We start from the raw sequence: 24045 nt of genomic DNA, 5'->3' as shown, positions 1-24045 counted from the left end.
ACCAAGATCCCATAAAAAGCCAGTGGCTGTGTTCAGACCCAAACCCATGTCTCTAAAATCTCCATTCAGGGCTTCATCCACAACTGCAGGGGAGAGAGAAGGGAGAAGTATCCAGTGTAGAGCTCACTGGAGCATTGATCAATATATGTTGTTCACACAAAGGCTTTGCTAAAGCATTGGCCAGGTGAGGCCTCACCAGCAAACCTGACCAATGCATGAACTCCTCATATGGAGAAAACTTGGCATGCGGGCCAGATGTCCAAGAGATGGGAGAGAGAGATGATGGTTCATGATACAGGATACCCCAGTATCAGGATGACAAGGCTGGAACGGGAACACCTAGGTCTGAATGTGACTCAAGCCCACCGTGCAGGATGGTTTGAGAGGTTCAAGATACAGGTGGGATGCAATACGTCATTTGTTTTGATCTGTGTATAAAAGGAGAAATAGAAAGCAGGAAAACTGCTGTGGCTTTGGGGAGCCTGCATGGTGTTGTGCCAACTACCTTGTCATAGGTAGAAATGTCTTAGCTCCTCATCTGATGTACTTGTTAGTCCACAACATGTTAGGGCTGTGCTTGGAGACAATAAACCTGGCCAAATCTTTGCCACTGAACCAAGCCCACAGTCATTTTTTAAGACAAGATTAGTGTTGGGATCTCTGGGTTTCGAGTTTGTTGGCACTGCAGTTCCTGAGATTGCATCACTGACAGCACATCACTAACACCCGACGAGGACAACAGCAACAACAGCTCTGATAACCCCAGATGACAAGGGTGACCCTGACGCCTGATTTGGTAAGTGGCGGACTGCCCTTGCCTAGGGTCGCAATGTGGGCTGGCAGAGAATTACGAGCTAGGGGATTCCCTCCTCTTCCCCTCCCTTATAATTCCCTTGGATAGGCTGGGCATCATATGGACACGCAGTAAATGGAGAAAGGCAGTCCATATGAGGTTAAAAGAAGAGAAAGGAGAAACTGAGACAGAAGTAGCAGCTTTAAAAATTAGTAAAAGTACAAACCATAGGATGCTGCAGGGAACAGGGATGGCTCCCCAATGGGTGAAGCAGCATTGTACAAAGTTAGCAGAGTAGGTGAGAGAAAAAAGAAAAGGAGCCAGAAGAAATAACATAGGCAGCGGAGCACTGGGGGATCTCAAGGCCTGCTGGTAGGGCAGCAAGCTGTGCAGACACACGATACATTACAAGGGCGGGAACAGGACAAAAGATGAGAAGCAGTGGTTGAAACTTTGCACTAAGCCAAAATGCGGACCTCCCCCACCCAGTGTAAATCTTGAAAGACGGCAACACATTCCAAATATTAACATAACACCCAGAGTGTGGGGACAGAAATGGAAAAAGTGGCTCTGGCAAAATTAAAAGAAGGGACCTGGGATCACTGGAAGGGGGACATATGGAATGACCCAGGCCAGCCACCGCCAGATGCCATGTGGACAATAGCCGACGCACTGAAAGGACCCCCATATGAAAGCCAGGCTTCAAGAAATCCTATTCTGATGCCTTGAACTGTTACCAGATTTGCCCATTACTTTGGGGTGTGATCATTTATTAGGGATATGGTTCTAGGGTCTTGGTAATTCTATCAATGTGCTGCTTGTGTTACTTGTGTTTCTATATGGAGCTGTATATCTCCCTTCTGCAAGTCCTCACCCCCAATGGAGCTACCTTGCAGGACTCAGTTTCAATGGGGCTGGGTTCCTCCAGTCACCAATTCAGTCACACACACACAAACACACACAGATTAACGTGACACACCTGACCCGGCCGGGTTGATCAGCATGCACAGGCTGATACCTCATATGCCAAGAATCAGTTCATCGGAGCAACAATAAACTGAGCCAAACTGGGTCAATCAGCCTGTACAAGCTGATCCCCTTATGTATTTCCAACTCAGCACGTCCCAATCTTTAGCCTCTTGATGAGCGGACCCCACAGTATTTTTTTGGGCTTCACAGGGATCTTTAGCTTAGGTAAAAGAAGCATTGCTGCAGAGCAAGTGGGGAAGGAGAAGTAGAGAAGGGAAATATACCCAGTTACTACCAGTTTAACTATAAAAGTTAGCATAAAGGATAATACAATAACATTGGTTAATAACTAAATACACACACACACACACACACACACACACACACAGAGGTAACCCCTGCTTAGTGCTTTTTATTGGTTCCTAAAAAAACGAGCGTTAAGCGAAATGAGCATTAAGTGAAACCAAAAAGTATCTGACGATCCACGATGGTGACCACAAATGTTTTTAATGACCCAAGATGGCAACCATGAGTGTTATAACGAAACTCACTGAGCTCTAAGTGAAATCAGGTATCAATTTAAAATGAGTGTTATAATGAAATAGACCCTGGACTTCAGAAAAGCAGACTCGGATTCTCTCAGGGAACTCAAGGGCAGGTTCCTGTGGGAAGCCAGTCTGAAGGGGAGAAGAGTCCAGGAAAGCTGGCTGTGCTTCAGAGAAGCCTTACTGAGAGTGCAGGAACAAACCATCCCGATGTGCAGGAAAATTAGCAAGCCTGGCAGAAAACCAGCTTGGCTTAGCAGGAAACTCTTCAGTAAATAAATCACAAAAAGGAATCAAGTGCAAACTTGAACAAATAACTAGGGAGAAGTATAAGAACATTGCTCAGGCATGCAGGGATGAAGTCAGGAAGGCCAAAGCGCAATTGGAGTTGCAGCTAGCAAGGGTTGTGAAGGGGAACAAGAAAGGTTTCTACAAGTGTGTCGGTAGCAGGAGGAGGATCAGGGAAAGTGGGGGTCCCTTGCTGAATGGGGTAGGCACCCTTGTGACAGAGGATATAGAAAAGGCTGAAGTGCTCAATGCCTTTTTTGCCTCAGTCTTCACAGGCAAGGTCAGCTCCCAGACTACTGCACTGGGCAGCACGGTTTGGGGAGGAGGAGAGTAGCCTCAGTGGTGAAAGAACATGTTAAGGACTATTTAGAAAAGATGGATGTGCACAGGTCAATGGGGCCAGATGGGACGCACCCGAGGATGCTAAAAGAGTTGGCTGATGAGATTACAGAGCCACAGGCCATCATCTTTGAAAACTCATGGCAATTAGGAGACGTCCCAGATCAGGGGCAGGCAAAATAAGGCCCAAAGGCTGGATTTGGCCCACCAGGCCATTCTATCCAGCCCATGGGGCCCCCCAAATTCAGAAAATATTTATCTCCCCCAGCTACCTGTCAAAGATGACAGGAGCCAGGGGCAGGAGGACCCAGCAGCCCAGCCCTGCCCCACCCTCAGCCATCTCCCTGTTTGTCTGCCTTTGCACTGCTTCAGCACCACATGGCTCCTGGCTGCATCGTCAGACCATGGGAGCACGGGGCTCACACTGGTACCCCGCAGCCAGGAGCAGGAGGGCTGTGTGTGTGTGTGTGTGATTGCAGGGTGAGTCCCACATGCACACTTCACCATACACATGCACCCACACCCCCCCTTGCACTATCATATAAGCAGACTCCCACACCCACACCCCCTCACATACCCAGCCACCCTCCCCCACACGCACTTTTCCCCACAAACTCCATAGCTACCCACACCCCACATATCCACATAGACACCCACATGCTCCTTCACCCCACACCTCCCACACCTATCCATTCCCTACAGACACACCCTCTCCCACACCCGACATACCCACATACCCACAGCCCCCCACAAACCTATACACCCCCTGATTCACCCGCAATATACAAGAGTAAGACTCCATTTTAAGTTATTGTGCAATTACCTCTATGTACACTACACAACCATATGTAAATCAGGACAAAAAAAGTTTTTGAAATAAAATCAATGAATATTGCAGATGTTCACTTTTTAGAATATAATTTGGTATTTTTCTGGTTCTGAGATGGCAAAACCCCTTGCTGAAAGGAGTACTTCTGGGAGCAAGGCGAGGGACTTCTGGTGGCAAAGGTCAGGGTTAGGGGGGTGGGACTTCCAATCACAAGATGGTTATCAGGGGGCAGGGCATCTGTCAAGGGGCGGGGCTACCCCAGCAGCCCTCAACAGCTCGCCAAAACTCGGTAAGCAGCCCTCCATCTGAAATAATTTACCACCCCTGTCCCAGATGATTGGAAAGGGGCAAACGTAGTGCCCATATTTAAGAAAGGGAAGGAGGAAGGATACAGGGAACTACAGACCTGTCAGCCTCACCTCAGTCCCTGGAAAAACCATGGAGCAGATCCTCAAGGAATCCATTTCTAAGCACTTGGAGGAGAAGGTGGTGATTAGGAACAGTCAGCATGGATTCACCAGGGGCAAGTCATGCCTGACCAACCTGATTGCCTTCTATGATGAAGTGACTGGCTCTGTGGATGTGAGGAGACCAGTGGATATGGTATACCTTGAGTTTAGTGAGGCTTTTGATATGGTCGCCCACAACATTCTTGCAGGCAAGCTAAGGAAGTGTGGGCTGGATTAATAGACTGTAAGGTGGATAGAAAACTGACTGGAGTATCGGGCTCAGAAGGTAATAATCAATGGCTCGATGTCTAGTTGGTAGCTGGTATGAAGTGCCCCAGGGGTCAGTCCTGGGGCCGGGTTTGAATGACCTGGAAGATGACATAGAGTGCACCCTCAGCAAGTTTGCAGATGACACCAAGCTGTGGGGAGTAGTAGATACTCTGGAGGGTAGGGCTAGGATTCAGATTGACCTTGACATATTGGAGGATTGGGCCAAAAGGAATCTCATGAGGTTCAACAAGGACTAGTGCCAAGTCTTGCTCTTAGGACAGAAAAACCCCATGCACCGGTGCAGGCTGGGGGCTGACAGCCTGGGCAGCAGCTCTGCAGAAAAGGACCTGGGGGTGACAGTGGACAATAAGCTGAATATGAGCCAACAGTGTGCCCTTGTTGCCAAGAAGGGTAATGGCATCCTGGGCTGTACTGGTAGGTGTGTTGCCAGCAGGTCAAGGGAAGAAGTGATAATTCCCCTCTATTCAGCACTGGTGAGGCCATATCTGAAGTACTGTGTTCAGTTTTGGGCCCCCCACTACAGAAAGGATGTGAAAAAATTGGAGAGACTCTAGTGGAGGACAGCAAAAATGGTGAGGGCTGGGGGACATGACTTGTGAGGAGAGGCTGAGGGAACTGGGCTTATTTAGTCTGGAGAAAAGAAGACAGAGGGGAGATTTAATAGCAGCCTTCAACTACATGAAGGGAGGTTGAAAAAATGATGGAGCTGGGCTGCTCTCAGTGGGGGAAGATGACAGAACAAGGAGCAATGGGCTCAAGTTGCAGCAAGGGAAGTTGAGGTTAGATATTAGGAAGATAGTAAAGCACTGGAACAGGTTACCCAGAGAGGTGATGGAGTCGCCATCCTTGGAGGTTTTTAAGACTCGGGTAGACAAAGCCTTGGCTGGGGTGATGTAGTTGGGGCTGGTCCTGCTTTGTGCAGGGGGTTGGACTAGATGTGACCTCCTGAGGTCCCTTCACACCTTCATTTTCTATGATTCGATGATACTGGGGTTCTGTCGGGATCTGCCTAATGCTGTGTAATAACATTCTCAATGAAGGAAGTATAATGTCAACAGTGAGAAAGTAATGATGAAGACATATTTGTCTAGACCAGCTTGAATTGCTCAGCAAGATGTGCTTATTTGAGAAACTTATTTTTAATACAGCCCAGAGCTGTGTTACGCATTTTAAGGATGAAGAACATAAGTCATGTTCTAAGATAGGGGCCAATATAATGGCAAGCAGTATATCTGCAAAGGATGTAAGTGCCATGATAGACAACCAAGTGAGTTTGAACTTGCAGTCTAATACCATAATGGAGAGGGTGAATGCAATCCCTGGTTTTATTAGCAGAAGAATTCCAACTAGAAGCAGGGAGGAGGCATTACTTCTATAGATGATAACATCTATAATGAGATGATGGGTGGAGTGGAAAGTCCAGTGCCAGTGTCCATACAGATGCTGAAATTTTGGAAAGACATCAGAAAAGATTTACAAGAAGGATTTGGGGTCTGGAAAACCATCCTGATTTGGGAATGACTAGAGAAGCTCAAATGTATTTAGTTTCTGCAAAACAAGGTCAAGTGGTTGCTTGATTATGGTCTAGAAGTACCTGGGGAGGAGATTTCCAATGGTATATAACGCTATAATCAAGAGGAAGAAAAGGAAAATTAAGACTCAAAGGCTGAAAGCTGAAGCTAGATCAGTTCAGAGTAGGAAAATAATGCAGAAGTTTAACCACAAGTGTGATTAATTATTGGAACAAACAACTGGAAACACTAATAGTTTCCTTTTCAAAGACACATAATAAAGCTTATGAGTTTATCCAGAAATTCTTGGGGAAGGATCCATGCTGTGCTCTGAGCCAGAACATGTGATCAGAAGGGCCCTGGCTAGCCTTGGCGTTAAGTGCTGGGTGTGTCTACCCATGCTCATTTACTGTGCAGTAACCAAAATTACTGCACAGTATAGGCACCCATCTACACATGCATGCCCATGCGGCACAGTGAATAAGGCCACTTATGCTGACCTGAGTGTAGTTTTGATACCGGCATGATGCAGGTATCAAATTTAAGCCCGATTACTTACTGCGCTTTAAGGCATGTGTAGATGCCGTACTGCGCAGTAACACTATGTGCGTGGACTGACTTGGGACTAACTTTAGTTCCAAGTCAGACTACACACAGCGTGAATGTGCTTTAATGCCTGCACATGTAGACGCCAGCCTATTCCTACTTACTGTGCAGTAAATTTAAGCTCCTGTAAATACACATGTAGACACGCCCATTGAGTTTCATTTTGCTTTGCTTATAAAAGTAAAATAAGTACAACCCATCCTATCCCACGCCTATTTAGAAGACAAATCTGGTATTGCTTCCTTCCCCTGTTGAACTAGAAGGCAAAGCCACAAAACTGTTTAAGCAGCAGCTGTATCCTAGGCAGATGCTCAGACGACAGCAGACCTGCGGGTGAGTTCATTTTATTTCAGAGTTGAGCTTCTCAAAAAAGATTTGCATAAGGGTTTCAAGGGGTTTCTCTTCCTTTTTTTTTTGTAATAGATGGTTCACTGGTGTAACACATACACAAAATGCATAAGCATTTTGTATTGCAAAGTGTGCTATTTGTACAGCAAACTATGTTGCTGTAAAATATGGTTTTAGTTTAACTATGATTGTCTATTTCTTTTCTTGGTTTGTATCTGCTTTGCTGTATATATATTCCTGTTCTATATACTTGCTGTGTATCTGTGACCTCTCTCCTCTGGCTTGGTGATTTCAAGAGAAACTGCAAGTACGCAGATACCTGAGGCAAATCAGCCCTTAGGTTTAGAAATCACCCTAACCCCCTGCTCTTTACTGTAAGCAGGAAACCTGGCTTCTCATCACAAGCAAGGGGAGATCAGACCCCCCACCTAATTCACTGAATTGGGCATTGTTCTTTTTTAAAATGAATTGGCTAAGAAGAAAGACTGAAAACCTTTAAAGCCATGGTTGGAAAAGCTTGTGCGATGCCACACCAGTTATATAGGAGCAACTCAGTTGAGGCTGAGCGTCTTTCCCCTGGGACCACTGAGAGCTGAAAAGCTGAACTGGGAGCTGGAGAAACTGGTCCCTCCCCTTCACTGGAGAAGCAAGCTGAAGCTACGTGATGGGAAAGCCTCAGGTACAGAGAAAGAAAGTCAGTGTCAGGGTTTGAGACCCCTATTCCCTGCCTCTTCTTTTCCTTGGTTTTGAGTGGGATGATACCATAGGGGTATTAATCCCTGGAGCATGCTGACCAAGGTTAGAGCCTGGCACTTTTGCTGGCAGATTTGGGCCAGGATGGCACCTGGCACAGTTTGGGCCAGGGTGAGAAGCCTGGCACAGTTTGTTGCTGAAGAGGGTCAAGAGTCTCTTGATTTAATAAGCCAATCTAAGAATCCCAGCCAGAGAATGGGGGACTTGTGGAGCTATAATGCCTACTATTAGTCTACAGCCTGACTCCCCTAAGCACTTGAAACTGCATATACACACACACCGGAGACTTAAGTAAAGTTAGATAACAAGAATATATTGTAATGGAAATGGCAAAAACGAGCATGTGAACTTGACAGGTTAAGAGGTTATTAACATAAATACGTGGTGTCTATGGACACAACACTACAGGCAGTTTGAGTCACACAAACACACAGAGGGCGGGATGGCTCTGACCTGTGCTCACGCACTTGCTCCCTGATCTGATGCAGTCCGTCCATGGACTGGAGCTGCCCTCGCTCCCTCCTTCTCCCTAACCCTAACGCGTACCCCTTTAGGGAACTTGGCTCTCCACAAATGAGGTTGGGGTAATACTTCGCCATCCTTCCGGTGATCTTGCAGGTTGGTCTCCTGGGCTAAGACCCAATTCCCAAGCTAATTTTCCCTGGGCTAAGACCCAATTCCTCCTCATAGTCTTCATCAGGGCAACAACCAGCCAGGCAGACTCACGCCCCAACTTTTGATGACCTCCTGCAGGCAGACAATCTTTCATCATACCTCAGACCCCTGCATCCACAGAAGCACTCCACAGTTATACCCCATGAACACACACTGAGTGATGCCCACACTCACACACCACACACAGACCCACAGGTGCAATTTCTTTCCTTCTTAGCGGTCCTACCATGCCTGCCAATCACTTGCATGTGCAATTAATTGGCGAGGAGCACTGCCAGTCATGCATCAATCAACCTTACAAGCAGGTGAGCAGCTCACTATAGTTACAATTTGCACCACTGCTAGGATCTCTACTGAGCTTCCTCCACTCAGTGAAATAGGTCATGATATCATTGGAGTCAAGAGCTCACGAAGTCCGGAACCTTCTCCCCCGACTCCTAGTCAAAGCAAGCCTTACATCCACGAGCAGTTTTTCAATCACCAATACCCCTAGGGAAGTCAAGGCCAAAACTGGGGCATGCAGGCAGCAGATCGCAGCTGCGTTGCACCGCCGTCACTGCTGCAAGATCCCAGCCCCAGAGCAGCTCCTTGCCCAGCTGGGTGCCCTGCCAGTGCTGCGGGGGCCAGTCTCCGTGGAGACCCTGGCCCCGGGCTGTCATGGCCCCGGTGCTCCTGGGGTCTCCATGGTCACTGGCTGCAGCAACACAGGCAGGTGCTGCTGGGAAATAGAGTGCACCACGGGCCCTATCTGGCCTGCAGGCTGGACTTTGCCTGCACTAGACCTAGGTGCTGAGCACAGAAGTATTTTATGGCAAACCAATGGGCAACACTAGTGAAGCAGGAACTGGGATAAAGCCCCTGCTATGAACCCGACAAACTGTCCCAGCTGGGAGAGAACTCACTTGAGCATGCCTGGAGGGGACCACGTGGCCGTAGGTGCATCAGGAAAAAGGTCTAGGGACAACTTGGGGATGGGGCAGGCCTCCTAGGGCACAGGGTCATGTACCCAGAGGAGCCCATCCTTATTGACCCAGTGGACCAGCAGGGCAGTTTAAGAGAGAGCCAGAAGATGGGCTGGCATTTGTCATCCCCTGGAGAGGGGAGAGTACACCACAGGCAGAGAGCTATACAATCCGCGTGGAGTGGTGGGACCAGGTGGCCAAACCAATGAATCCCACAGAAGCTGGGATGAGCCTTAAGTGAAGATCTAACTGACAGAGAGAGATAAGTGCAGCGGGCAGCTGGGTGAGGAAGGGGCCAGTCTGCCAATTCTGGGCATGGGCAGAGGTGGCATCCATACCCGAGGCACCCGGGGAAGGCGCAGCAATGCGGGGCATTGTGAGCAGATTCTGGCAAGCTGTCAGGAGGCCAGACATGAATGAATCTGAGAGATATTCCAAAAAAATTGCCAGGATTAGGTAAGAAATGAGAAGGACATGAATTTATGGACTGTGAATGAATTTATAGAAATGACCAAGAAATAGGAAGGAAATTAATTTATGAATGAATTTATAGGAATGATTAGGAAGCACAAAGTAAACTAATTATAGGTTTTGAATCAATTTGGGGAGGCAAATGGGAAATCCATAAATGAATTAACTGATGGACTAATGGAATGAATTTATAAAATGAATTAAAGAAAAAGGAGTGAAGTAATTTGGGGACTCTGTGAGTGAGTGTGCCTAATGTTATGTGTATGAATAACGAATCAACTTAACACCTGAATATTGATTTCATGAGGGAAGAGACCAGAGGAGTTGACCAAAGACATAAGGAATATGGAGGGAACCCAGAGAGGGAGGCCCCAGACAGGAACCCTAATGTAGGACCATTGGTGACACGTAGGGGGTGCGTGTGGGTGCATATGCACCTCCTGAGCATGGCAGTGCGTCCTCTTCAGGTGGTCACCACTTGCCATTGCCCTCCCTTGCCACCAACACCACTGGCGGCACCTGTGGGCGGTCCATGATCTCTATTGGCTGCTGCTGCCGCTGCCGGCAGTCTCTACGGGTGGTCACCGACCAATGGCCAGTGCTCACCACCCTTTCTTCCTCCCTCCCTGCCGTCAGGAGCTCCCCACTTTCCTCTGCTACGCTCCCGCTTGCAGGAGCTTGCTGTGTGCCCCCAGCCTCTGTGGGCATGCAGCATTCATGGGGGAGAATCTTTCACCACAGACCAAAGAGCAAAGGACCAGGTGTAGGGGAAGTAGAGCTCTGCAGAAGAACCAGTGGCCCAGCCAGATGGACTCTTGCCCAAGGGATCATCTAACTTCCCCAAGAAAACCAAAACATCAAGGTATGGCAAGTGTAACCTGGGCAGTACTCCAAGAGGTACCCCCTCTCCAATTAAAGGGATCAGAGCAGGTGCACAAGTGCTGTGGGAGGTGTAGAGACTCTCCTCCCCTATAGAACAGATCCAGACCACCAATGGAGACTTAACCATATACCTTTTAATGAGAGAACAGTATTGGGAACATAAGCAGTATGAACCAGGGGGTATAGGGGACGCCCCGAGGGGCAGGATTCAACAAAGGTTAGACACTTACAATCATAGACATATTCATCCAGTTGACAAAAGACAGGGTTAACAAAATATAAAACACAGACAGCATAGCAAACAATGCTGGTGGACGAAATATAAAAGGTACAAAATACAAAACGTCAAATAACAAGGAGTATAGGCTTAGGTACCTGGAGAGGGGGGAAAACACAGTGACCACTCGCCACTGCAACAAGAATTTCTCCCTGTCACTTCACTCACCCAAAGGCATCCCAGCTAGGACTTGAACTCAGATCTCCCACATGGGGGCAGAAACTCTACCACATGGTCACCAGCTGTGGGACTGCTAGGGGTCTTGACCTTCCCAGACCCCCGGCCTCATGTCGAGCTGCCTGGCCTCATGCTGGAGGAGCAGGAAGCAGAGCTGGGAATCCCTCAGGTCTTTGCTGGAGCTGGGGAGCCTCTCATAGGGGATCCTGGAGCCCAGCAGGAGCCTCTCCTGCCAGCCGCACGCTGCACTGCTGAGGGTCCCACTGCTGCCTGCAGGTCCTGCTCCTTCAGGCTCTTCTGGCGCACTGCTCCTGCCCCGCTGGCTCAGCTCTTGCCAGCTCTGTGAGGCTCCTTCCTTGTGGCCCCTCGCTGGTCTCCTCTGAGTCAGCCCACACTGCCCCTTTTATCCCCCTCCAGGTGACCCAAGGGAGCAATCAGGGGACATGGAGGGTGAGTCTCTGGGGCCTGATGGGTGAGGAAAGGGAACCCCAAGCCCTTCAGCCATCTTTTACCCCTTCAAAACCCCTGGGCTAAATCACTACCAGCTAATCCGTCACATAAGCAAGTGAGGAGGTGAGACGAAGGTCAGGCGGGTCCCAACACAGCGGTGCCCTAAAAAAGTTCACATGCTTACAGCTCAGCACAGTGTGTCTGACTCATGGCTCTCCAGGATATAAGCTGCTCGTGGCAGTGCTGCCAGTCATCTTTTGCCCAGTAGTCTGAGCTGGGAAGTGGAAAACATGGTTTCTAAGGCAATTCCAATCCAGATGCCCTGCTTCCCAGGGTACCCTCAGCACCAGGCTAGAGGCAGGGTGGGAGCACCCTCTACCTCTCCTCTTGATGCTGGATCCTGGGGAAAACACAAGTGCAAGATACACAGGTGCAGAAAGAGAGAAAGTAGAAGGGAACCTTGCTCTGTACCCAGGGTGGGGGCACTTGCTAGGGAGAAGGGAGTCATGTTTTACATGTGTTTTACATCAGATGGTTTGTGCACTCGTGCTCCTGGAATGGCATGTTCCATTTCTCCCCTCCCAAAGGCTCTTTGGTTTGGAAACTGCCCTTGGCTTCATTCAAAAGTATAAAAATATTTTCTTGAAAAGAAAACAAACCATTTCCTTTATGAATCAGCAGGAGCAGCTCCGAAACAGGCGATTTTTTTAGCTTGGCAAGAAAAATTATTTTCTTTCTTTTCTTCTTTTTCTTGGAACTACCCGTCGCAGAACCCCAACGGTATTTACTTGCAAAACTCAAAACCCCAACCACAACCTTGCAAAACTCAGTTGCTGGGCTCACTGACACCTGGGGGCTGCTTCAGGGAATAGGCATGATGCAGACTGGATATGTGGAAGGACTCGAGAGTTGGCCTGCAGTGAGAGAAGGATAGCTGCAGGCATGTGAGTAGTTCTTGACAGCGGCGCAGTTTGCTCCGGGCCCAATCCAACAATCATCCGAGTTTTAGGTTGTCTTATGGTTTTATTGTTGCCAGTGGCATTGAATCCCAAGCAGGGCGAGTTTCGATCCTGGCTCAGAACCATGCACCCTGTTGGGCTGTTAATAAGACTTCAATTGGCTTTATGTTGGGACCATCTCATCTTCCCTGTCACCCTCACTTGCCCACACAGGACATGTCTGCACCACTGGGGACCAACCTTTCTGGCAGGCATGCCATACATTAGCCTCACACCCTGGCCAAAATCCACTTTAATAACCTTCCCCTGCCTGATCTGCTGCTCTTATTACTGCTTCCTGCCCCATCTGCTACTGTGCTGCCTGTCCCCTCTCCAGTCTGCTGTGTGCCACACACAGATGCTGCCCATCCTACTTGCAGAACATACCCTGAACATACCCTGCCCATCTTAGCCCTTTCACACCTTCTAAACCTGGAAATCATAGAAAATGAGGGCTGGAAGGGATCGCAGGAGGTCACATCTAGTCCAACCTCCTGCTCAAAGCAAGGCCAGCCCCAACTAGATCATCCCAAGCAAGGCTTTCTTGAGCTGGGCCTTAAAAACCTCCAAGGCTGGCGATTCCACCACCTCTCTAGGTAGCCCATTCTGGTGCTTTACCACCCTCCTGAAATGCAGGGGTGAAGCCAAGCTGGGGACTGAGGAGGAAGGTTAGAAGGTCACTGCCTGTTTCTGAGCCCTCTATTTTCCATGTGCTTATATTCAGCTCTGTGGGCAGTTGCCCTACCTCATTTCTGGGTTTTGTGCTTGCAAACTGGATCAGGTAGGTGGGACAAGCTGGGGGTGTCCATCTGTGGACACACCAATGAGGTAGCACATGTGTAGCTATACAGACCATTCCTCACCTTGCCCATACCTGGGGAAGGGAGCGACTTAGGAGGATGCAGTCCCTCTGCATATTTATTCCTGGAAGAAGCAGCAAGCACAAGATGCCCCTTCACAAGCAGCCTTCACGTGGCAGCATACTTACTATTTGGGAGCCTCTCCTCTTCTGAGCTCTAGTACAAGTAGATGTAACACTACATAATATTAGTGGAGGGCTCTGCTTTTCAGTCACCTTGGCCTTGGTAAGGGGTTTGCAGTAAGGATTGCACTAAAAACTGAGGCAGCTTCCGCTAATAGGGATGGATAAAGTTAGCTGAAGGCTGTGCATGGAAGGGTGTCTCTGTAGGTTAGAGGACAGAAAGAAGGGAAGGAGGGAGGAGGTACAGACAGGCTCTGGTTCAGCCTGCATTGCTGATTTGACATTTCCAGTAAAATCAAATCCCAGGCAAGGTGTGAGGGTGGAAACAGATATCACCTTTCATCACCTTTGTGGTGCCATAAACATATTTATAGCAGCACAACGCAACAGTAGATAGACATCCAACCCTTTGGTCATGCCCCTACCTGGCTATGACAAAAGGCAGTATTGTGCTGCTTTCTTGCAGCAGATGTCTATTTGCTTCATGGCAGGAGACTGGCAGCTGGAGTTTCCCAAATTCTCCCTCTGCTGTGGGGATGGGCTCCTGGCACTTGAAGGGCCTGGTCCTGCACACCGCGGGAACTCCTGTGCAGGATCAGGCCCCTGAAGCCCAGGCAGTGCCTCAGAGATGAATTGCTGAGGGACATGCCCTCGGCAATTCCCAAGGCCCATCTCTGGGCATGGAGGACTGCCAGGGTGCTCCACTTCCACAGACTCACCCCAAAGATTGCCAGGGGCACATCTCTGTCAGCAGAGAACCCCGACTTGCTCCACTTCCAGAGGCATGCTTTAGAGACTGCCAGGGACACATCTCTGTAAGCAGGAAAAGCTGGGACACTCTGGTGTGGTCCACCAGTCCGCTGACTGTCAGTCCCAGTGCAAGGACTGTACCGAAACATTCTGGCTTTCCCCATTTCCAGACTCACACCCCTGACCATCTTCAGGTGCCCCAGGCATTGCCAGGGAAGCATCTCTGGAAGTGGGGAACACATTGTCCTTTATTTCACAAGCTCAATGGGCAGGACAACAGGCAATACATGGTTCCAGATCATGTGGGGGGATGCATCCCAGCGTGGCTGATGTGCTTCATTTGGCAACATCTATTTCTAGATTATGCCAGCTCATGTCCGCAGGTCCTACTGGTGGCAGAACAGCTACCCATGGCTGCTTCTGTAGGGAAGGACTCTGCCATCCTCCTAGGTGTGGGCTTGCTCTCTGAACAGATGGGGGATGCTGAGCTGGCAATGACAGGCATGATCAGGACTGTCAGGTATGCAGGACTGTTAGGTGAGGAGGGTATCTTCCCCTGAAGGGGTGCATGGGTTAGGGTTAGGGAGGCAGCACAGCTCCATGAGCATCCTTCCCTCTGGCCGTGGTGGTGTAGCTGTGTTGCAGATACAGCTGAGTGGGCTGGGGACCCTCTGGGGTGAGTGTGCAGGCTCCGTATGGAGGGTAGAGACTGGGGACTTGCTCTCAGACACAGCAGATGGATCTGGCTGTGAGGCCAAGTGAACCACAGCTGTGGGTGACCCCACGATGGGTCCGGCAGGGGATCTCTCCACTGAGTGCAGGGATGCGGTAGCTACCAGGGAGCATGACCTTGCTACATTACGGTACATGGCCAACATGTCCGTGGTGGCCTGTGCCGAAGTACAGGACAATGAAGAAGTGATGCAGGAAGGCTGCTGGGAGGGAAGAGGTGCCATTCTGGCCCTGGGTAGCCTTGGCCACCAACTGTGGAAAGCCCTGTGGAAGACTCTTGAGGGCACATGCCCAAGATAGCTGCCCTCCCTGGACCACTCCCCAGGGGCTCATCCTTCCTGTTGCTAGTGGTGAGGGCTGGGGTGCGTTGTCTCCTCAGGCCTCACCCAGCTGTCATGGGATCTGTGGAAGGGGTGGGGATCTGGTTGGGGATGCTGAGGTCACCATCCACTGAGCTGAAGTTGATGGCTGTGATTTAAAGGAAATAGTTATTTATTTCCCCAGCTCCAGGAAAATGAGCTCAGACTACTGCCTTCAGGGGATCAAGGGTGGAGAGCCACATGCTGGATACAGGCTGTCTAGTCAAAGCATCCCATGCCTCCATCATGGTCTTAGTCAGCTGCGTCTGGTCCCTCCCTTTTTTTTTTGGCTGGACACTGTAGTTCATCTTTGGTCTGTCCCCTCCCACCCAACCACATTGACCTGCTGCTGCAGCTGTCCCCACACACTCTGAGGGAGCCTCCTCCACTGTCAGCTCCCACAGGCACTAAGCCATAAAGCCCATCATAGCCATCCAGGAAAGGGTGAAGGGGGGGCGGCATGTGGGGGCCATCACAGATCCCATCTCTGGTCTCCTTAGACCTAGTCCAGCTGCCTCCATCAATTTCTCTGCAGTCTGCAAGCAAACCGGAGTCCCAGACCTGAGGTTGCCTGGGCATTTGGGTTAGGGTCAGACGTTCAAAAAGCCTGAGCCTGAATTGATTCAATCTTTGCAAATTAGTCTAACCTGGCTAGGCTGAACAGACATCCCTTCTGGACTGAGGAAATGCAGGTACACGCCTGCAGTGGCTCAGGCTAGAAGCTGGAGGGTGCAAGAGGAGCCCTCCCTTCCCTTCTACAGTGCTGAGTGTAGGGAGGGCATAGCTAGACCCTGGCAGGGTGCTTTGATTAGGGAAGGGATCCCCCCCTTGCTGTTGATAACAGAGCATTGAGTTACACAGGGAGTTGTTAGCAGTTATCAACACATCAAACAAAACAACATCCTTCAAGCTCTTCTTAAACAACTTCTAAGGAAGGAATGGACGGACATTACCAACTACCTGTTGATTAACTCCAAAAGCTTTAAGCTGATACTGTCCTGTCTGCCTTTGCCCCGTCTCCTACAGCATGAACCTTAGTTTTGGTTTTCTGGCTAATGTGGTTTTCTGGCTAATGCTGGGAGGTGTCTGTGCAAGGCAGAGAGAATGGGGGATCCCTGCTTGAGCAGGGAGTGGTGTGGGGAGAGAGAAGCAGGAGAAAACCAGGCAGACACCATTGTACCTGCAGTCTCTGCTGGAGCTCCAGCCAGGGAGCAGAGGGGAGGGGCCAGCCCTGCTGGGCTGGAGCAGAGAGCAGAGCCCTGCCCGAGGTTGCAAAGCACTCTGATTTAACTTAAACCAGGAAGGGGTCTAGGACAGACACTGCATAAACTGGTTTGACCCAAATCAGTTAACTCTGATACTACATTCAACCAGGTTTATTTCAAACCAGTTTCAGCCATTTTCTAACTGGTTTTTGTGCACTGAAGAATGGGTTATACTTTATTTTTATGCCTTCATTTTTTCACTGATCACTTTAACACTGAATTGTAACTGTCTAGCTGACTCTGGTGAGACTGGTGTCATCAGCTGCTGGGAGATACTGCTACAGTGATTGAAAATACGGTCCAGACCCTGCATCTGACTGCACTGCTGGCCTGGCCCTGGACTGACCTAGCCACTCTCACAGAAACCAAACATTCGACCTGCAGCAACTACATTGTACAGCTCAGCATAACATCACACACCTAGAACATACAACTTTGAGGCCTACCTCCACTCTCATGCATCCTCTCTATGCAGACCCAAGTGTGTGCATAAACACACACAGAGGCACACTGGGCACACCTACACATGCATTAATGCACTGTTGCTACTGCAGATTAAGTTTAATACCTCTAATATGAGGTATTACATAAATACGTGGTAGCCGGTGCTAATGTGCTATAGCAACGGTGCATAGTCTTTTCGTGACACTTAATGCACAGTAGATTAATTCTACTCTGCATTAGCACGGTTTTTGCCGTGGTGTACTAATGCGCAGTAGAATTAGCTTACTGTGCATTAAGTGTCTCATGTAGATGTGCCCACTGAGGCTCACAGACACACACACACCCAGATCCTTCTGCCATGGGATTTTATATCCATGGGGGCTTGGTAACTCCCACCTCATCACCCTCCAGTCACGTACTGAATATTCCAGTCTCCTTGGTGACAGTTGCTGCCACTCATTCAAACTGCTACAATCTTTCACTCAATGGGTCTCATTTCTCACTTTTACCTTAGGGTTGTCCCCTCACACACCTATCAATCATCAAAACTCAAGCATCGCGCACAGAAAAGTAGGTCCAAAATTAAAACTTCACCCCTTCCAGGCCTTTCTAAACCAGGCCCCAACTGCACATGCTTGACAATGGGTTTGCCAGAACCACAGAACAGAGCAAACCAAAACCCGAACCTACATCGTTGAATGCCTGCTGTGGTTTTCCCAAGCTAAACTTACTGTCTTTTCTCCCAGACATTGCCCTGATCACAAAGGCACTTGACATCTGGTTGTGGACCCAGCATGGAGAAGGCATCAAGAAGCTGATCCGGAGTCCAGGATTTTATGCTTCAACCCACTGACCCACCCCAATGGGACACTCGATCACTCTTGAGTTCTTTAAAGAGTAACATTTCAGTGGTTAAAACAGTCCTTTGCTGAAAGGCCATGCTCTTTGTTTCCTTCCACGTTGTCCTCAAAGGATTAAATTAGAGGTCCAATGATTCAATAACCTTGGTGGGACTCTGGGAAAGTGGCTGTAAGCAACTGCGGGCTTGGAGGTCTGACACACTGGTTTGAGGGTCAAGCACAGGTGGGCTATCAAAACCCACCTGAAGTTAGCACTTGAAGAAATGAGAAGATAGCCCCTCTTCCAGGGTCATTGAGTCTTCGACACTTCTGCCGAGCCTGGGTGGCAGGGATTTTTTTGATGGGACCAAAACCTTGAGGCAGCTATCCAAGGGTAACAACATTAGACTCAACCCTCTGAGCTAGAGGTAGACGACTCCATAATACTTAGCACATTCAGCTCAGCTTCTGCTTGCGGATCCATAGAACTTTTGCGGCCTACTTTTCATCTTCAAATGATCCTCTTCCCTTTTAATTTCTGAATGTGACACAAGGCCATTGAGTTGGGGGTATCTCAAGAATGGCAATGGCTTTTACATCTGCTATGACACTTTTCATGGAAATTCCTCTCAACATGACCTACTACGAGTATCAATATGCAGACGAGGAGGACTATAGTCAATTTTTGGTGTGCAGAAAAGAAAACATTGTGTCGTTCAGCAAAGTGTTCCTGCCAGTGCTCTATAGTTTGGTGTGTTTGCTTGGATTAGTTGGGAACTTTCTCCTATTTATCATCCTCCTCAAGTACACTAAGAAGAGGAGGATGACGGAGGTGTACCTGATAAATCTGACCATTTCGGACCTTCTCTTTGTGGCAACGCTTCCTTTCTGGGCCACGCATGCGGCTTCTGAATGGGTGTTTGGAACGGTGTTGTGTAAGATCCTTAGTACTATCTACACCATGAACTTCTACAGCGGCATCTTCTTTGTGAGCTGCATGAGTCTAGATATGTACTTGGAGATCGTTCATGTGTGGTCCAGTAGAAACTCCAGGACATCAGGAAAGTGTTTCCTTGTCCCTTTAGCGGTGTGGATTGCTTCCATACTGCTGTCTGTTCCCGATGCTGTCTTAATGCATGTGGAGAAGCTCCATGATGGGAAATTGGTGTGCAACCATGACTACAGCCAGCACAGCTCCATCTGGAAGATTACCCTCCGATTTTTGCAGAACGTGCTGGGCTTTCTCGTCCCATTCCTCTGCATGGTGTTCTTTTATACACGCATCGCTTGTGTCCTCACCACGTATAAGTCCCCTAGCAAAAAAAGAGCTCTCCAGCTTGTCATTGTTCTGGTAACTGTTTTCTTTGTCCTGTGGTTCCCTTATAACATCACCCTGTTTCTTCACTCTCTGCAAGACCTTCATGTGTTTAAGGACTGCGAAACCAGCCAGCACCTGGACTACGCTATACAAGTCACTGAGAGCCTCGCCTTTGTTCACAGCTGCCTCAATCCTCTCCTGTATGCCTTTGTGAACAAACGGTTCAGGTTGTATTTAAAGAAAATATTGGGGGCAGTCTTCAGGAAGCAGAGCATCCTCATTTTCCAGCCCTCTGAGACGAGTCAGTTTTCTAGTAAGCGCACAGCCCAAATAGAAATGCTAAGCATCACCAACCTGTCCTAAATATTAAGATGTTATCACTGCTTATGCTTTAACACCACAAATTTTGCTGCTTTTGGGGGGTCAGGAAAGGTAAGGGAGAGGGGTTGGAGCACCAAGCTGGAAATGAGGAATAATCCCATCCCTGACACTAGCTGTCTCAGTCGCTGTGGGCAAACCACAACCATTCCCTTTCTCTGAACTGATGGGGGTGGGAATTTGTTGTTGCAATTCTTTCTGAAATCTGCCCCTACAATGGGGGAATCCCAAGGAAATTGGGGTGACTGAATTCATGTGAAAATGTCTGAGAGCAAAACCCTGGGCAGTAACCACGAGCTCACTCCACAGTTGTAACCGTGAACTATGTTACATATGCAAGGGGATTACCAAGGGGGAGCCCAGGATATGTGTATCTGGTAGTAAGTATTATCACAGGAGCAACAGCATGCGCGCACCCACCCATATATACGATTATATAAAAATATATATGCATAAAATGCATACATATATATATAGGATTACATATCCATAGACACACATACACAGCATTATATATGAATACACACACATATAGGCATTATATATGCATACACACACATCCACATAGGAAGTATATATAAATACACACACACACACGCCTAGGGATTATATACAAAACACATACACATACACACACGTAGGAATAGTACATAAATACACATAGGAATTTATATATAAATATACACACATATAGGAATGATATATGAATACATATATATATACACACATACATATATGTGTGTATTTATATATAAATACACATACACATATTGGAATTATATATAGAATACACACAAACACACTCAGGTGTTGCAGAAAGTCATAGCAATATCAAAATAAAAGGATTTTGCATGCAATGAATGGGAAACTACCCAGCAACAGGAAATGATGGGCAGCATTGTTGAGCTTACCCATTGTTTCTGACTCCATAAAGAAGTGATATGATCCTGTTAGTGGCTCATTGCATGCAAACGGATAAAAGTGTAATTGCATTAATGCTGGAAATACCCATGTGTGTTGTTCTGTATTTAACCTGTTAATATCAAGTAGTTTTATGAAGAGATTTCCAAAGCAGGGTAGTACCATTTCCCCCCGTTTTCCAGGTGGCCATGCAGCAGGCTGGTGGCAGAGGAAGGTCTCCTGAGTTTCCGGCCAGAGGCCAGAGAGTCTCTGGAACAAGGGAGGGAGGATTTGCAAAGACTCTTTGACCTGAGGAGGGGATGGAAAGGAGGCACACAAAGAACCCTTGCAGTCGGGGGCAGAGGCAGGTGAGGAGATAGAGGGATGCAAAGCGCCCCTGGCCTTGGCAATGCACCCAGCCTGCAACCACAACATTCAACCCCCTACAGCAGCCGTCACAGTGATCCACTCCCCGTTGGATCTAAGGGGAGGAAGAGCTGTGGAGAGGGTGGGATTGCTATGTCCTGTGTCTGTCATCATTGTGTGTGCCTCAGTTGCTCTTTGCTGTTACCCATGGGGATTGAATCATGTGCAGAGAGAGAGCGAGATGTGACTGTCTGCACATACTGGGGTGAAAGGTGCTGGTGGCACTGAGTGGGACCTGAGATGTCAGGATCCCAGCCACTGAACTGCTGGCTTAAGGGCTACTGGGTCTGAAGCCACAGCAAGTGGAGTAGTAGACTAGGGGCCAGGCTCAAGTGAGGGGCTCTCCACCCAGCACCAGAGCAGCAGTTGCTTCACCTGGGATACGTGGCAGTGCCTAGAGAGCCACACACTCCACAGGCACGAGATGAACCTGCCTACACCCTGGATGCCCAGAGCCGAGACAACGAACAGTGGCAACAGTGGGAAGAGGGGAATGATCTCTACCACGATGGTGGTGGAAAGAACAACTCCGGACTGTTGCCAAGGGACCTCTGTGGGGGGTGGTGGCAGCCACTGTTATTTTGGCACTCAGATATTTTATGTGTTGAAAAATGGATGTGTTTAAGAATGTGCTCTCCCTTTTAACCTATAATTAATTCCTGCTTGGATAACTCTTGGATGTGGTGGGATGTGGCTCACTGTAAACATGCAAATGGTATAATTTAGCATCCTTACCTGTCTGGGTAGTATTTCAGAAATGTAAATAAACGTTTCAGAAATCGAATTATTTCGGAAGTGTCAATGTTAAGAACAAAATCCTAGGGATTGAATGCTTATGGCCAGACAATATTCCTATGTCCTCATTCATTTGAAAGGCATGAAGTTATTTCTAATATAAGCCATCAGAAACTGAACAAATCCTGAAGATGTCACAAAGTGAATATTACACTTCCCAAGAAACAAAGGCATCTTCAAAAGGGTTCATGTTATTGATAGTTCCAGCAGTCCTCAGCTTCAGCTCAGTCCTTTGTTTCCTGGGCCCACTTGGTGCACAGGAAACCCTTAAATATCACTTAGTCTGCACTCAGCATCAACCATCCATCCAGTCCCTTTAAGATTTACTCCTTACCCAGGAGCCCTATGGCTCCTTTTGGAAGCCTCACCTGGCTTCTCCTTCCTCAGAGGCTTTTTGACTCCCTGTGACTACTAGTTATCTCCCTCGGCTGGCTCTGTCCTCCCAAGCAGCCTGTAGGCTGGAGCCTCTGAAGCCTGCAGACTGCCCCCAGGCTCCTGGAGCTGGCAGTCTGCTACATAGCGCTTAGAGGGCATTCTGGTTAATAAGTAATGGGAAAGAAAGAGAAAACATTACATCAGCAGAATCACTGTGATCTATAATATTTCTCTAGGCATTCCTGGAAGCACAAGTGGGTGTTATGAGCTAAAAAGTAACGGGGATGCTAAACATTCGTGACAGTACAAATCACAATCAGCAGTCAAGGCTGCCAGTTCATGGCCTATGGTAAAAGCTCACCTTCAAACAGAAAAATGCTGATTGTTAGCTGATTTCCGATCAACCTCACACTTCGTGGGAGTTGCAAGTTCAGGGTTACTGCAGTGTTGGCCTGAGTTTCAAAGCTGCCGGTCACTTGGACCTCTCACTGACTCCAGCTGGGATCAGTCTGGACTTGAAACTGGTTAATTACAAACTGATGCTGTGTAGAGATGGGCAAATTATTGACTTTTGGAGCCAGTGGCCAAAACAGAGGGGAAAAAACACCCCGAGGAAAAAAATAAATTTTATGGAGATGCCAAATTTCTCTGATCTCTTTTTTCCCTCTATGAAATGAAAAACCACAAATTATATTAAGAAATAATTTAGGATTGAATAAGATGTTATCTTCTGGGGGACTTGGTTTCCTTTTAAATAAAAGTAGCTCCACTCTTAAACTAAATGTGGTCTTGAAGTACAAAATACAAGTATTTTGTTTCATTTTAGAAAATGGCAAAAAGAAAAGCTTGATGTTTTCAATTTTTTTTGTTTTGTTTCAGCTTCTCAGTTAATTTGACATGAATTTGTGAATGGCTTGTGAACTCTATTTTTGGTGGAAAGAAACTTCACAGGAAAAAAATCACTTAGGCCTAGTCAGGTTGCTCCGACTGATCATTCACTGCACTTCACAGTTGTTCAGCTCGTTATGCAAACCTTTCCATTGTGGCCATTTATAATTATCCTGGACAAACTACAAGTCAGTGTACATGGTTGCTGGTCGGCTCATGTTCATCTTGTCGTCAGTCCTGACCCCCAAATCCCTTTCGTGTGAAGTGCTAGCCAATGCCTATAAGCATGCTGCAGGTTTTTCCTCCCAAGGTGAAGAACCTTGCATTTTTTGGTGTTAAATGCCATCAGGTTCTTGTCTGCCCATTTCTTGAGCCTCTCGAGGTCAACCTGGATTGCCCTCCTGTCCTCAGGTGTGGACGCTTTACCCCAAAGTTTGGTGTCATCGGCAAACTTGGCCAGTCCACTTCTGACACCAATGTCTACAGCATTAATGAAAATGTTGAACAATATAGGCCCAAGAACAGAGCCTTGTGGGACCCCACTGGTCACAGGGCACCACAACAATTGACTTCCATCAACCACCACCCTCTGGGTCTGACCACAGAGCCAATTCTCCAGCCAGCAGGTTGTGGAGAAGCTGAGACCACAATTGGCCAGTCTTGCCAAGAGGTGATCACGGGATATCAGATCGAAGGCTTTTTTGAAGTCAAGATATATGACATCAATCTCTTCTTCCTTGTCCAGGTGATAGGTCACCTGGTCATAAAAGGAAATGAGATTGGTCAAGCAAGACCTGCCCATGACAAACCCATGCTGGCTATCCCTCAGGATTTTGCCATTGGCCAGTCTGATGAGGATGGTCTCTTTGATAATCCTTCTTTTCTAGGATCTTCCCTGGGATAGAGGTCAGGCTGATGGGCCTGTAGTTTGCTGGATCCACTTTCTTCCCTTTCTTGAAGATAGGTACCACATTGGCCTTC

General features: G+C 48.1%; 1 protein-coding gene across 1 annotated transcript; it reads left to right on the top strand.

Moving 5' to 3' along the window:
* Positions 1–6871: 6871 nt before the first annotated feature.
* ACKR2 (atypical chemokine receptor 2) lies at positions 6872–20168 on the top strand. Its single transcript, XM_019508058.1, has 2 exons — positions 6872–6953; positions 17892–20168. Exon 2 carries the CDS (start codon positions 18565–18567, stop codon positions 19663–19665), a length of 1101 nt encoding a protein of 366 aa, XP_019363603.1. The 5' UTR covers positions 6872–6953; positions 17892–18564; the 3' UTR covers positions 19666–20168.
* The last annotated feature ends 3877 nt before the right edge of the window (positions 20169–24045 follow it).

This window comes from Gavialis gangeticus, unplaced genomic scaffold (genome assembly GCF_001723915.1).
Source record: "Gavialis gangeticus isolate Ggan-Ray unplaced genomic scaffold, GavGan_comp1, whole genome shotgun sequence".
NCBI lineage: Eukaryota > Metazoa > Chordata > Crocodylia > Gavialidae > Gavialis > Gavialis gangeticus.
Note: the sequence above shows the minus strand (reverse complement) of the source record. Positions and strands in the feature narration are given on the sequence as shown.